The 15,094-nt window shown below is 27.2% G+C and overlaps 1 protein-coding gene across 2 annotated transcripts; it reads right to left on the reverse strand.

The window, feature by feature from the left end:
• LOC109352724 (CEN-like protein 1) lies at positions 1,142–2,911 on the reverse strand. Of its 2 annotated transcripts, XR_002108393.1 has the most exons (5): positions 2,419–2,911; positions 2,250–2,311; positions 2,120–2,160; positions 1,279–1,758; positions 1,142–1,242 (listed from the first exon to the last, which is right to left on the reverse strand). XR_002108393.1 is itself a non-coding variant. In XM_019594905.1 (4 exons), exons 1-4 carry the CDS (start codon positions 2,614–2,616, stop codon positions 1,541–1,543), a joined length of 519 nt encoding a protein of 172 aa, XP_019450450.1. In that variant the 5' UTR covers positions 2,617–2,911; the 3' UTR covers positions 1,252–1,540. The 2 variants fall into 2 exon arrangements, 1 of the variants encoding a protein (XP_019450450.1); XM_019594905.1 differs by lacking the exon at positions 1,142–1,242 and having other exon boundaries at positions 1,252–1,758.

Genomic DNA, 15,094 nt, shown 5'->3' on the forward strand with positions numbered 1-15,094 from the left:
TTGATAATTGGCCTATTTTTTCTTTGACTTTTTTGTGTCTAAACCATAGTTAAATCATATACTCCATATAAACCATCCTATTTGAGTCAATGAATATTAACATGACATAATTATTTCTTCTGGCAAATGTTTCTCTTTACATAAGATTAGAACTCAAGATACTACTTAATAAGAATCAATCATATATTACTTAAATTAATCACTCGTTATCTTTTAATCAATATCACCATTATTTTTTTGTTGTATATGAAAGGTGTCATTAGCCGACAATAAGAATTTTATTCTTTTTTAAGTAGAGATCCATAAGCGAATTTTGCCACTAGCACTAAATATTTTCCAGACACATGGCAATGGTTGAATAAATATCAAGTGTGTTGAGACTTGATAATATCTCTATTATTAAGTGGTTTTAAACAACTAATTAATTATCTCTCACTCAGCGAGAGATCATGGAATTAGCTTAGCCTTTTGTAACTTTTTTACTTATTATATTGTTCTTTTGTTTCTTCCTTTTATCAATGAAAAGTTAGTGTACTTTTCCACCCAAATCCTTATTAAAAAACAATTTAATTGATCAAATTGAGTAATAATATTTTCACATTTTTATCATACACCTATTGTTTACTTACTAAACATTTACGATTGTTGTGATGGAGGATCGTGTTTTCCTGTTTCTAAGATAAAAGTAATTTTACCAGTGGCACCGATATAGTTTATAAAGCAACGTGAGAGGAAAATGTGATAATATTATTATTCTAGATCAAATAGAATTATTAAACAATTTGGTATGAAAACACTTCCTACCGAACATCACAACTCACTGTATAGACAACTGCATCATGACTCTATATGTGAATCAAACGAATTACATATCTAATTATTGAATGATTTGAACAAGTCATTTCTGTTAAAATTTAGGGATAGGAAATAATTATATACATTAACACTATAAAAATTTATATACAGTTAATGTATCATCTATCATTTATTTCATTTGTATTATTTTTCATTTAAGAGTGAATGATAATTGAAAATAATAATGAATAATATAGTAACAGTATAAAAACTCTTATAGTATCAGTCCATATATCTTTTTTACATAATTATTTGAAAATAGTAACATGTGAAAAAGTTCAACAAGTAGAAATGTCTAACAATAGAAACTTCAAATTATAAAACTAAATATGAAAATAGCAATACTCATTTGAAAGGTGAAGAAATTCAAATGAGACACAAATATCTCTAAAATGCTAGTAATAGTACTATATTGCATATCACCTTTTCTCCTTAATTAATATATCATCATATCATTGCACGCCACGCACTTACTAGAAAGCTATAAATCCTTAAAAGTTTGGTCCCACAGGTTGTAGTTGTGGACTCCAAAAGAAAAGGAAAAAAATGGAAAAAGTGAACATTAATTGAAGAGGAAAGAAATTCAATCAAACAGCTACCCTTATTCTACCATGCAAAACCCTAAGAAAACCATAGTACAACACTTTTTGTTCTTGCATTGTTCCCTTTAATCATGGGTAATTAATCATCTTCTTCTTGCAGCAGTTTCTCTTTGGGCATTGAAGTAAACAACAGCAACAGGTAGACCAAGACAATTTTCTTCTGAGAACCTCCTTGTGTTGAAATTATGTCTAGAAGTTGGGGGTCTCACTGTTTTTCTTCCTCTTTGTTTGAACAAGATTAGTACGTATCTGTGGATCCCTATTACAGGTTTTGGACTCTCATACCCCATAATCTCATTACCTGAATAAAATATTCAGTTTGTTAGGTGCTTTAAAAAATGACTATATTTTTTCAAATGTATTTCCACATTCTTATTATGCAAGACTAATTCCTTAAAAAAGTAGCCATGTGGTTAGGTCCTTTTTGTCTCTAAGTAGGATTGATCATTTTAGCTTTATGAAAGCACAATTTGGTTATCATTGTGTCTAACTCTGACCCTTGTGTAAGAGAATAGAATCTTTAAAATTGACATCTTTTTGGCTTAAAATTTACTTATATATAGTGCCTTAGTGGTAAAGTTATAAGAATGAACTTTGTACTTGGATTCAGAAATATAAAGAACAATCAATGGTGTTTGTTGTTTGAGATAAGAGATACTAACCAAAAGAAGCATCTGTGGTACCAGGAATATCTACAACCATCCTGCCACATTGAAACAAGTTGTTGAGAATTATGATAATACAAAAAAACATATACATAAACATTAGTTTCAAATTTTGAATTATACAAACCAGTGGAGATATTCCCTTAAATATGGATCACTGGGACTTGGTGCATCTGGGTCTGTCATAATCTACAATAATTTCCATTTGGTATCAATATTTGTTACTAGAAACATATATGTAAAGCAATAAATATGCAAAAAATATATAAGGGTGAGTGAATAGTAGGTAACTTCACCAAGGTATAAGCAGCTCTCAAATCATCACCACCAATCTCAACTCTTGGTTTGGCCATAACAATAGAAGGCATTAGTTCATGACCATTAGCAACTTGCTTTGTGGAATATATCACATTCATTCTCACACTTGGGGTGAACATGTCTATCACCTCTCCTATTACTCTTCCCACAGCAAGTGGTTCCATGAGTCTAGACATTAATATTGCAATTTGCAAGATGTAGAATATGTAAGTGAAGAGATATGAGGAAAATATATATGCTCTAAAACTTGTTGGTACATAGGAAGTGAGGTTTTGAAGGGCATTTATAGTCACTAGGATTTAGCAATCATACAATAAAGAAAGATTCCATTACTCATGGCTTGCCTATTTGGGAAAATGAGGTATCTGTTTTAAGTATAAGCAATTTTTTGTGTTCTTCAAAATGTTTTAGGCAAAGAGAGAGAATGATCCATTTGCTAAAAAATTTTTGTCATGAGTGATGACTCTAAAAGCTTGGGATTTTGATTCTCTCCTACAACTATTGGAGCTCTTTCCTATAATCATCCTTAAAAATAATATACAGATAAAAAGGTTCACGATACACATCATTCTTATATGGGATGATAATTATGGTAGTTGTCTGAGAGATATAGATGTTGGAGAGGATCCAAATCCAGCTTATAATTATATATCTATATGTAGATAGAATCAAATAACATGTCTTTGGTTTATTGGCTAAACGAGAATGGAGAATATATGCAACTTTTCCACTATAATATGATATCTTTGGCAAGGAATTCAACTTTTTGATAAGGTGCAGAATTTCATGCACATGCTATTTCTCATATCGATGAAAAAGAAATGTTATCAAGTAGTTCGGGATTTCTCTTTTTAATTTAGTGGGGAAACAAAGACTTAATATGAATTCATCGATTTTAAAAAGATACGTTATTAATGAAGATCATATGTCCCAAAATCATGATTATGATTATGTCTACAATCATATTTTATCTAATAAAGACTCAATTTTTTGAAATAAATATCGAAAATTCATTAAATGATACATAATTCTAGACATGGTTTAGAACATGTGATCTTTATTCTTAATTGAGGAATGAAGATCATCTATCCCAAGTTAATATTTTTAACCATGTCCCGTCCAATTACATAGTGTCATGTATGTCATTAAAAATATTTACCCTTATATGTTTTTTCATTCTCATTGCTGAAACAAAATATAATATTATGTGTCATTGTATTATTGGTGGAATAGGTTGAGAACAACAACTTGGAACTCCATCCCAATTTCTCTCCTTATTGGCCAACCGTCCTTATCTTATCTAAAACTTAAAAAAAAGGAAACACAGAAGGCATAAAACCCCTTAAAATGACTTACCACACACACTCAAAATAGCATGCCATAATACCTTGTTTACAAGAAGAAGAAAAAGCAATTAAGTTCCCCTAACTCAATGATGACAGACAATTCAGTAAAAGAATAGTGTTGATGACGATAATAATAATAATCCAAATACGTACAAATTCAAATCCTGTGACTGTACTCACTAAAAAACATTGGCTATAAAAATAAGAAAATAAGACAAACTTAAACCTTGAGTATCTAATGCAGTTGCCTATCTTGTGTTCAATTTCGAAATCATTGGTTAAGTTAGATCAACCACAAGTAGCTGTTAAATTATGAGTTTTGTCAAAAAGTGTCTTAAGATTATTATTTAAAGGATACAAGTTGAGTAATTCAAACTTAGAAATCCTAGTGCAACAATTTTGAAATATCAAATGGATCAATTTCCAATATTTTTAACTTTCGAATACTCCAATTACATTTAACATTCCCCTTAAACTGTCATGTCACGATTATAAGTAGTTGATACTCATGTTTGATTTATGTTTAAGAGGTGGCCGGTTTAAGTTAAAGAAGCTGGCACAACTGAATAAAATAATTTGATGTTTTTTTTTCAAAAAACTATTTATTGGAGTCTACAAATTAAGAGGTTAAGGGAATGAATTCAATCACATAAATTTATTTATGTGGAATGCAAAGGAAGGAATGTGTGTTACAGTGTTAGTGTAGGTGGAAGACACTTGAATAATTGAGTTATGGGTTAGATCCTTAAGTTCATGCATATGAAAAAAAGCACCATGTAGAGATATTTCAGTTTCAATATGTGATTATATTTTGATAGATTGGCCTTCCACTTATCAAATAATAGAATACACTTAAAAACCAAAATAAAAATGTAAAGGAAGATGATAAATTTAACTCAAATATATTCATACGCCATATTTTACCTTGGATTTTAAAGTATATGGAGTTGTAAGTATTCACGGACTAAGATATTTTAGGTTGTGAGGTGATATATACTTCAATTTTTAGTATTAAAAATACAACATTTTTATGATAATATATATTTAAATGTAAGTGGTGTGTTTATATAAAAAAAAACCATTTAATGATAGCATACTGTTGCAACAATGAAATATCAAAGAGGAAAATTCAACATAAAAATTCATAATTATTCTTTAGGAGTTTTTATATTTTGACAACATTGAATAATTTTCTCATTTTTCGATATTATCAAAAACATATTTATAGATATAAGTAATCACACAATCATTTATCTCTTATGCATTTTCACATCCTATTGTTAATGATATTCATAGAAGAAAAATTTCTTTCATTTGTTGCATTACCACTCATAGTATCAAAATTAATACTAAAAGCTTGTATACCAATGAATATATAAGATGCTTGTTGATATTCACAAGCTTATTACAAGACACTGATTATCCAAATTTTATTAGTATAAAGATTTATATATAATTATTATATTATTCACTATTTATTTAGATTTTTTTTTAAGAATCAATGATAATTAAATATAAATGATGAAAGATGCAATGACAATGTATAAAACTAATGTATAATCAATACATATATATTTTTCTTTCATTCTAAAAATGAACTGTCAAAATATATATTATTGAAATAATTTTGAAGTTGGTTATGGGTGCCAAAAGTAGAGCCCAAGAAAAAGAAGGAAGGATAAAATTGAGTGAGATGAATCAACTTCTCCTTATTAAATGCAAAAGAAAAAAACTCTTAAATTTAAGCATGAATGAATCATCTCTATATTCATCTATTCTATCTACTATATAACAAAAAAAGCTTCTGCCAAATCAGCTAGGGACACATATCAGCACTTTCTACAAAATTTTCCCACTAAAAATTCTCTATCATTTAATGTGTAGCCTCACACATAAGATTAAAATATCATTTTACCATTTGTTTGTACATAATAACTCATTAAATAAGAATTATTAATAATAATGTAAAAAATAAAGGACTCCATCAAATCACTCTCGACCCACTTTTTCATTATCATTAGTAACGTAATCATAACATGTTGCAGTACAAAAATTCATTTTGATATTCATTTCAAATTTGGATGAAAGAAGGAATGACAAGAGGATATTCTACACGTTATACCACCTACCTCTTCATCTCATCTCTCCTTCTCTCTCAACTTTTCTCATTCTACTTTCATCTCTCCACTTCTCTCAACTTTTCTCATTTCATTTCCATTTCAATCTTCGAAATCTTCATTTCAATTATTCAACAAAATCAAAATCTCCTCTCTTCCGAAATTCATCTTTGTTAAAGGTAATAATGTTATTATAGAAAATGAAGGTTGTTAAATGATGGTTCTCATTATTCATAACACTAAACCGTTATTTGCTTAGTTTATTTCGAAAAAATACATGCCTTTTAAGAGTGCATGTTCATTTTCTTCTCCATTCCTTCCATTTTTTGTCTCATTTTTATGCTTAAAAATGAGACATTTTATTTTTGCATGTTCATGGGGTTAGGGTTTCTTAGATTTTTTATGTCATTTTTATACTTAAAAATTATACATTTTAATTTTCATGGTCTAGAGGTTTCTTTCATTTTTGTCTCATTTTAAGCTTAAAAACTAAACCTTTTACTTTTACATGTTCATGGTGTCTAGGTTTCAAACACCTTATATTTTGAAGCTTAAAAATTCGTCATTTTCAGTTTGCATGTTCAAGATTTCTGGGTTTGTAACATTTTTACATTTTTATGCTTAAAAATCACTCTTTTCTACTATCCACCTTTAAAGTCTCTGAGTTTCTTCATCTTTGTTTCACTTGATTCTTAAAAATTATTCATTTACTGATTTTTTATGGTCCTCAGCTTTACATTACTTTGTAAAGTCATTGATCTCCCACAATGGAGTTTATGTTTCAGGATTTTTACCTTTACTATTTTGCAGTAATTTTTTTTCATGGGCTAACTCTTTGCATCACTATATTAATTGGTCTTATTAATGTTGGTTTCAACCTTTAATTCTTTTTATGAAGTATATTATTTAGGTTTATTCTTTGTTTGTACAACTTTAGTCCATTATCATAATGTTATTTTTGAAGATTTTTTACTTTGCATCTATTTCAAGAAGTTTTAACCTGTTCAAATTTTGTTTATATTTTTTAATACTTGATGAGGAATGTGACAGTACCCTTATCACTAAGGATTATAACATTGTCATTCAATTTGCTTTGGACCTCATGTTGAGATCATTTCCTTGAATGACTCTTATGCAAATTTTCTTATTTATTAATTAAAACAATAACATAATTAAAATATAAATATTGAATTTTTCAAACGAAAACAAAAATTAGTAAAATTTAAAAGAAGAAATAAAGAAGAATGGTGAGTTACAAGATAATATAATATTAAATATGTGGGCACAAATTTCAACGTCTCATTTGGTTGAGTTTAAAATTAGAGGGAGATGCAAAATAAATGAAAATAATGATGATTACTATATAAAGAATTAATGTTTATATTTTTTATTTCCCTCCCTCAAATCAATCATTCATACCTAATAATAAGGGTAATACCACCATTTTTTTATAATGTGAGTGGTTGTAAGTTAATGCTTAAATATAGATTAAATAAATAAGAAATGAAATAGAGAGATATACCTATAGTTCTGAAATTAAGTGATGCTTAAATCATTCGGGATATTGTAAATTATAAAAATGTGTAGAGTCTTTTAACTACAATACCCTTTTTGGATGGGTATAAATAGGCCCAAATTTAAAACAAAGAGGTGGAGTCTTCCCCTTATAACTTTATAACATTAGAATTATAAAAAAAAAAAAGAATTGTAACCTTACATTTGTAACCAACATAATTTATAATTTTTAATATATATTTATGTGATTTTAAATTTTCATCTGACAGTGACCAACCATATTTCTAGCTCAGAAATGATTTGATATTTTACACCTAAAATTAAAATAGCTATATTAGGAAAATAGCTAATTTAAATATTAATATAATTTCAATCAAAATTATTTATGATTCCTTAATTTTAGATAATGTTTATTATAAATATAAATTTATAAATATTTATTGTTTAATTTTAAAATAAGTAATAAGGAATATGTATATCTCATAACAAATATGTATTCCTTAATTTTAGACAATCGTGGATATATTTTATTTAGAATTTAGGTTTGATTCTAATATTTCAATATTAAAATATTAACAATAATAAATATAACATAAAAAATATTAACAAATTTCTATTATTAATATTTTTTTAGTAGTTATTAAGAATATTAAAGTACAACCATTACAATATAAAATTAAAGTGTAGCAAATATATAATATGTCTCAATACATGCTATGCGTTATGATTAAAATGTTAAAATATTTCTTAATTAATATACATAGCATATGTTTGTAGAGTCAATGATTACAATGCAAATATAACAGTAAGAAACATCAAAGTACAACCATTACTTTGTATAACAAATTTGTAGAGCTCACGTTTACAATTATATTGATTAAGAAACAGTAAAGTCTAGTCATTACATTATAATATTAAATTGCAATCATTATAACATCAGAAATGTAATCACGTAATAATATGACTTTATGACATTAGAATTGTAACCTTGGATTTGTGATATATATATATATATATATATATATATATATATATATATATATATATATATATAATTTTAAACAATGTTATTTCTAATTCCTTAATTTTAGGTAATGCTCATTATAAATATAAATTTGTAATCATTTATTGTTTAATTCTAAAATAAGTAATAAGAAATATGTATTCCTTAATTTTAGACAATCCTCATAAATATATTTGTTTAGAGTTTAGATTTGATTCTAATATTGCAATATTAAAATAGTAACAATAAGAAATATAACATAAAAAAGAATATTAACAAATTTCTATTATTAATATTTTTAGTAGTTATTAAGAATATTAAAGTTCAACCATTACATTATAAAATTGAAGTGAAGCAAATATATCATATGTCCCCATACATGTTATCCGTTATGATTAAAATGTTATAATGTTTCTCAATCAATATACATAGCATATATTTTTAGAGGCAATGGTTACAATGCAACTATAATATTAGAAAACATTAAAGTACAATCATTACCTTATATTATATTAAAATACAACCATTTATGAGAAATATGAGTCTTATGTAACAAATTTATAGAGCTGGTGGTTATATTAATTAAAAAATAATAAAGTCTAGCAATTACACTATGAGAAAAAAATATACATTGTCAGTGTAAGAGTGTTTTACGTTATTATTGTATTATCCATCACTTATTTTTAATAGTTCTTGACTTTCAAAAAAATAATAATCTAAATGAATGGTGGATGACGTGCTGATTGTATATATATCTTTACACTGTCAATACATATATTTAATATTCTTACATTATAATATTAAAGTGTAACAAATATATGTTATGTGCCAATCATTATAACATTATAACATTAAAGTGCAATCATTATAACATTAGAATCTTAACTGTGTATTAATATAACTTTATAACATTTGAATTGTTTATATATATATATATATATATTTATATATATATAAAAGTATGTATGTGTCTGTGTGAGATATTAAATTTTCCTCAAATAGTGACCAAGTGTATTTTCGGCTGAGAAATGGTTTGATATTTTACATCTAAAATAGAATAATAATCTTAGACAAATAGCTAATTCAAATATTAATACAATTTCAATCAAGATTATTTCTGATTTTTTAATTTTAGGTAATGTTCATTATAAAAATAAATTTATAATATTAATTTTTTAATTCTAAAATAAATAATAAGAAATATGTATAACTTTTAATAAATATGTATACCTTAATTTTAGAGAAGCCTCATGGATAAATTTTGTTTAGATTTTAAATTTGATTCTAATATTGCAATATTAAAATAACTATGATAAGAAATATAACATAAAAAAATATTAACAATTTTCTATTACTAATATTTTTTTTAGTAGATATTAAGAATAGTAACTATTATAACACTATCAAGGATTATGCGATGGTACAAGATTGATTGTCACTAAAATGAAAATCATGTCCTTAAAGCAAGATCATGTTAGGAAAAAACATCAGATATGTCATATATATTCCTCGGATATTTTATTCTATAACTTATTTTATGTTGTGTTTCAAACTTTTTTAACACCACTTAATCAGTTAAAAATTCTACATCAACAATAAAATAGATAGAAATCATCTTTTATAGGTAACCTCCATTACTTATTAACAAATTATCTTAATACTTATTAATTAAATTTATACTTTTTCTACCATTACTATGAAAGTATGTATGATTTTACAGATAACATTTATTGAATATTATAACATAATCCTTTATAAATATATTTTTTATTTAATATAAGATGATATATACCATGCTATTCATTAATAGATCTAATTTCAATAACTTATCATTTAAATATTTAAATATCGTCTTTCATGAGGTAATAATCACTAACTTTTTAATTTAAAATTTACTTTTCACTATTAAAATAAATTCGCACGGGTATTAGTTGCGAAATAAAAAAAGGATGGTGTCACGAAATTCTAATTGTTGTGTGGGGTTTGAAAATGATATCAGATATATAGCACTTTTATTTGCATAAGCAAAGGTCCCTTTTCAATTCTGGCAACTATTAATAATGGAAAAAATAATATAATTTTTTAACACAAAATCTATCAGATATCATTAATCAGTTGTTTATATATAGCAAATTCTTATTCTCTTACCACTTTTACAAAATAACACAGAAGAACGACACGCAAAGAAAAGAAAAGGAATAAGCACAAAATAAAAAAGAGAAGGAGAATTTAATGGGCACTACTAATCGTTCAGTATATTTTTTTGCTTTTAAACAGAAAATTCTTTTTTTGGATAGCAACGTAATTATAGATAACAGACAATAGTAGATATGTGCAATTAAGTATGGCAAGATATATTCGAAGTAAAGTGAGTAAAGTATAGATATATAAGTAATGAATTTTTTGGGAGCAATTAATATCGAAAATTACAAGTATTTGTCAAAATTACGAATAGGCAAGGACAATAGAGAGTAGACAACACTTAATTTGTAACTTGAGTTTTGAAGGAGAAAAAATTGAAAATGAATAGTCTTCTTAGTGTATTTTATAATTCTGAAGTTTTCCATTTCTTTTTATTCTTCACTGAAACTCAATTTATAAATGGATCCGAAAAGTTTTCTAATGAACAAGAATATATATATATATATATATAGGGATTTGCTAACATAGGGAACCTTCTTTTAGTTGGGTACATGTTAGCAATGAATACCATAAAATTTTGTCAAAACTATCCTTTGTACTTTGGAGATATAAGAATGCTAATAAGGTTATTTTAGTAACATTACTTTAAAAAAACCTCTATCATCCCCGACCCTTTGTTGCACTTTCACTCTTCTTATTCTTCTACTTTTCTTCGTGAAACCTCGTTAATGGTATTTATGGGTCTGAAAATGATGGGTTCCTCCGGTAAAGATGAAGAAGAGTTGGTGTATTGTGTACCCACATGAAAAATCATGAAATGTATTCTTGATTCCCCTTTTCTAAATTATGCAAACAATAAAATCACAAGGCCTGGATGGCTATTAGCTAGGTGATGGTGGATGTTTTGATAACAAATCTATTGGTAGAGGAGAATGGTTCACATCGCATCGTTGGGGATGAGAGATGGAGAATAGTGAGATTTTTTTTTATTAACTGATGGTATTGGAATAACATTATTAATATCTTTTCGAAACAAAAATATTGTGAGACATGGTGGTTTTGGGTTAAGGTGGACACAATAGTTCATAATTTCATATATTGGTTTGAACACTAGAATTGCAGCTGAGTTTTGTTTTAAAATTGGTTAAACATTGATTGGCTTTTCGATTAAATTTCAACAATTGCTGCAATTATAGCAATGGAAGTACAATCTGGTGCAGAATATACGAAAATATTGCATACAATGGCACTTCATTATGGGACATGGTGGCTGGGATGATAGAGGGACAAGTTGGTTGGGGATGATTGAGGAAGATGAGTTGTTGTTGATGATAGAAGGATATGAGTGTGATTTTTTATATATTGTTTTTTAAAGTGATGTTACTAAAATAACCTTATTAACATTCTTATCTCTCCAAAGTACAAAGTATATTTTTGAAATTTTTTTATGGTATTCATTGCTAACATGTACTCAACTAAAAAGAGAGGTTCCTTATGTTAGCAAATCTCATATATATATATATATATATATATATATATAATATTCAAAAAGGATAACACACTATTTACATTGATAGTATATAAGTTTTTTATTGTCAATGTTTCATAAATCATTTATGCAATATTGTGTATTATGAGAACCAGATTGTACTAGGTGGTTCGACCAATTTGACCATTGATAGGACTTGAAAATGACTCTGGTTTGTAGTCTTAACATAATGAAAGTTGGATCGCTTTGACCCGGGAAAATTCTGGTCCGACCGTGTTAAACCTGGTTAAACCGGAATAACCTCAAACATACATCGGACGGTTTATGGTTTACTTAAACTAAAAAAATGTAACACTACTCTAATCTTTTGTTTTACTCTGATCCAAAAAATATTGAGAAATCTTATTTCAATATAATTATCATTTATATAAAAATTTATATTTATATATAATTATATATTATTGATAAAAATTATTAATTGTTAGGTATCAGTGGCCTAGGAACACCTAGAAGGGGGATTGAATATGTGTGGCAGTTAAAATTTACCGCTTTTTATCAACAACCTAGTTGCTGGAAAAAAAGCCAAGTTAATCGATTAACATAACTGTTTAATCGATTAAGATACACTTCAATTAAATAGGCAATTTGCACAACAATTAAGATACACTTCAAAATATTTCAGATATTTTTGGGCACAAATATTAACTATATAGCAGTAAACAAATATCCAATTTCTTAAGTATAGATTCAATGTATCGTGGCGAGAAAACAGAAGAAAGATATTGAATGAAAGAACAGTGCAAAACGGATTTTTATCCTGGTTCGTTTGCGGTCCACTACAAACTACATCCAGGCCTCCCCTTCTAGATCGGGGAGATTTTCTTTCTTCACAATATTGAATTAAGAATACAATTACCAATTCAATTTACAAGCACAATGGGTGCTCCCTTCTTGATATCTAGGATATCTAAAACCTGGTTCGACTTTACCCTTTCGCCTCTTGAGAAAACCTTTCTCACGAACTAGCCCCAGCAGAGAATCTTATCCTCAAATCAAGACCTCCCTGCCTTGGTGAAGAACTTCAATCTCTATGGTGATTTTACACCACGAGACAGATCCAGCCTACACAAAAAACACGTTAAAATCAAGGTATACTAAGCACATAATGCTTAGGATATTACAATATAAAGACTCTAAGATTAACCCTTATTCTAATCAGTTAAGCCATCACTGTAAGAATGAGTTAATCAATTATCAGTATACAAATGGTTTCTTTCTATCAAAATCTAATGCATGATCATGTGAGCAATATTAAAATGAACATGAAACTATGCAGAAACAGAAAGCATGTTATTGCAGAAACAACATAATCTCTCTTCTCACACTCTCTTGCAGAAAAGTAGTAAAAATACGTATGCAAATGCTCTCTAAAACAGCCCTAAACAATTAGAATGAATACTAATGAGTTCTGAGTAAAGCCTCGTATTTATAGCATGGTGAACAAGTGGTTTAAGCCGTTGCAAAAACAGTTAAGCAGTCACAACAGCAAAAACAGTTAAGCAGTCACAACAGCAAAAACAGATTTCAGTTATAACATAAAACAGACTCATTAATCGAGTAAGACTACCATTTAATCGATTAACGGACTAACAGAATGACATACAAGTCAGTTAAAACAGAAAACACATATTCAATAGAAAATCAATTATGTTAATCAATTAAGATACCACGTTAATCGATTAACTGGAGCAATTATGCATCTGTTTCAAAAGGCAAACTTCTCATATGTTATGTACAATATATATACATGCTCTACCAATTATATTATGCCTAATATGCACATATGACATGTATGATATATGCATGAACATACGATTAACTAGATGATGTATCTCACGAATACGATAGTTCAATTAAGATGGCTTAAGAGACTAGCATCTAGGTTCACCTAACCTATACCCACTTACTACGGCACACATCCCAGACTACTTAGATTATAGACTCAATTTATACCCTAGTCTAGATATGATCAAATGAGCATAAGGCATGTTGATTGTTGAGCCATCTTCAAGCTTTGTTAGAACCTTGTCTTCATCAAAACATAGGCTAAGATATGCTAGTGCTATTCTTGACACTTTGCACTTTCATTAATTATATATGAAATCATCCGATCCGATTGACAGTTTAACTGTTTAAACCTGAAACGAGAGCTCTTCCTGATTGATGTATGGTTCGGTTTATAACATTTCATTTAAGTATCAGTAGTTACTGATTCTTTAATTATAGTGGGAAAAAATTTATAAAAATATCTTAAACTTTACCACTATGTTTGGTTGCATAGAAAATAAGGGGAAAGAAAAATGGTGGAGAATATCATTTTCCACTCTTTGGTTCAACATTAAATAAGGAGGAAGGAAAAAATATGTGGGTCCCATAAAAAACTTTTCCTCCCTAGTTTGGGAAGAAAATGAAGGAAGGAAGAAAAATTATCTAAAATTCCAAATTTGTCCTTCCACCATGAATTGAAAGAACAATAATCTATGTGAATATAGATATAATGTGGTATATTTCTTTGTTTATATATTTATTTTTATATGAAATTAGTTAACTTAATTTTATTTTCATTGTTTTTGAGCTCACAAATAAATAGTAATTATGTATGCTAAAGATGAGTTGAAAAGAAAAAAGAAACATAATTACTTAAAATTATTAACAAAGTAACAAATAATAAATAAATTAGAAAGATAAAACACAAATATCTGAAAGTGAGATGATTAGAAATATAAAAGTGATTGTTAAATATGAATTATATTTTCTTTTAGACACATTAGTGAAAAGAAGATGTAGGATGTTAATGATTTTCATTTAATTTTATAAACAAATATTGTTATTTATATATATATATATATATATATATAAATAAGTAATGAGGACACTTATGTCATTTTCAATACACTATGTATAAATGTGTATTTTATTTTCTCTCATTTTTCTTTGATTTCCAATCATACCAAACAATAAAATTATCATCTCATTTTTTAC

The sequence above is a fragment of the Lupinus angustifolius genome, chromosome LG07 (genome assembly GCF_001865875.1).
Source record: "Lupinus angustifolius cultivar Tanjil chromosome LG07, LupAngTanjil_v1.0, whole genome shotgun sequence".
In the NCBI taxonomy this organism is placed as follows: domain Eukaryota; kingdom Viridiplantae; phylum Streptophyta; class Magnoliopsida; order Fabales; family Fabaceae; genus Lupinus; species Lupinus angustifolius.

Coding starts and splice junctions, on each gene's coding strand:
- LOC109352724 (XM_019594905.1), bottom strand. CDS start 2,616: ATGTCTAGACTCATGGAACCACTTGCTGTGGGAAGAGTAATAGGAGAG. Junction 2,312..2,418: donor TGAGAGCTGCTTATACCTTG/GTGAAGTTACCT, acceptor AAATTATTGTAG/ATTATGACAGACCCAGATGC. Junction 1,759..2,119: donor TACCACAGATGCTTCTTTTG/GTTAGTATCTCT, acceptor TATTTTATTCAG/GTAATGAGATTATGGGGTAT.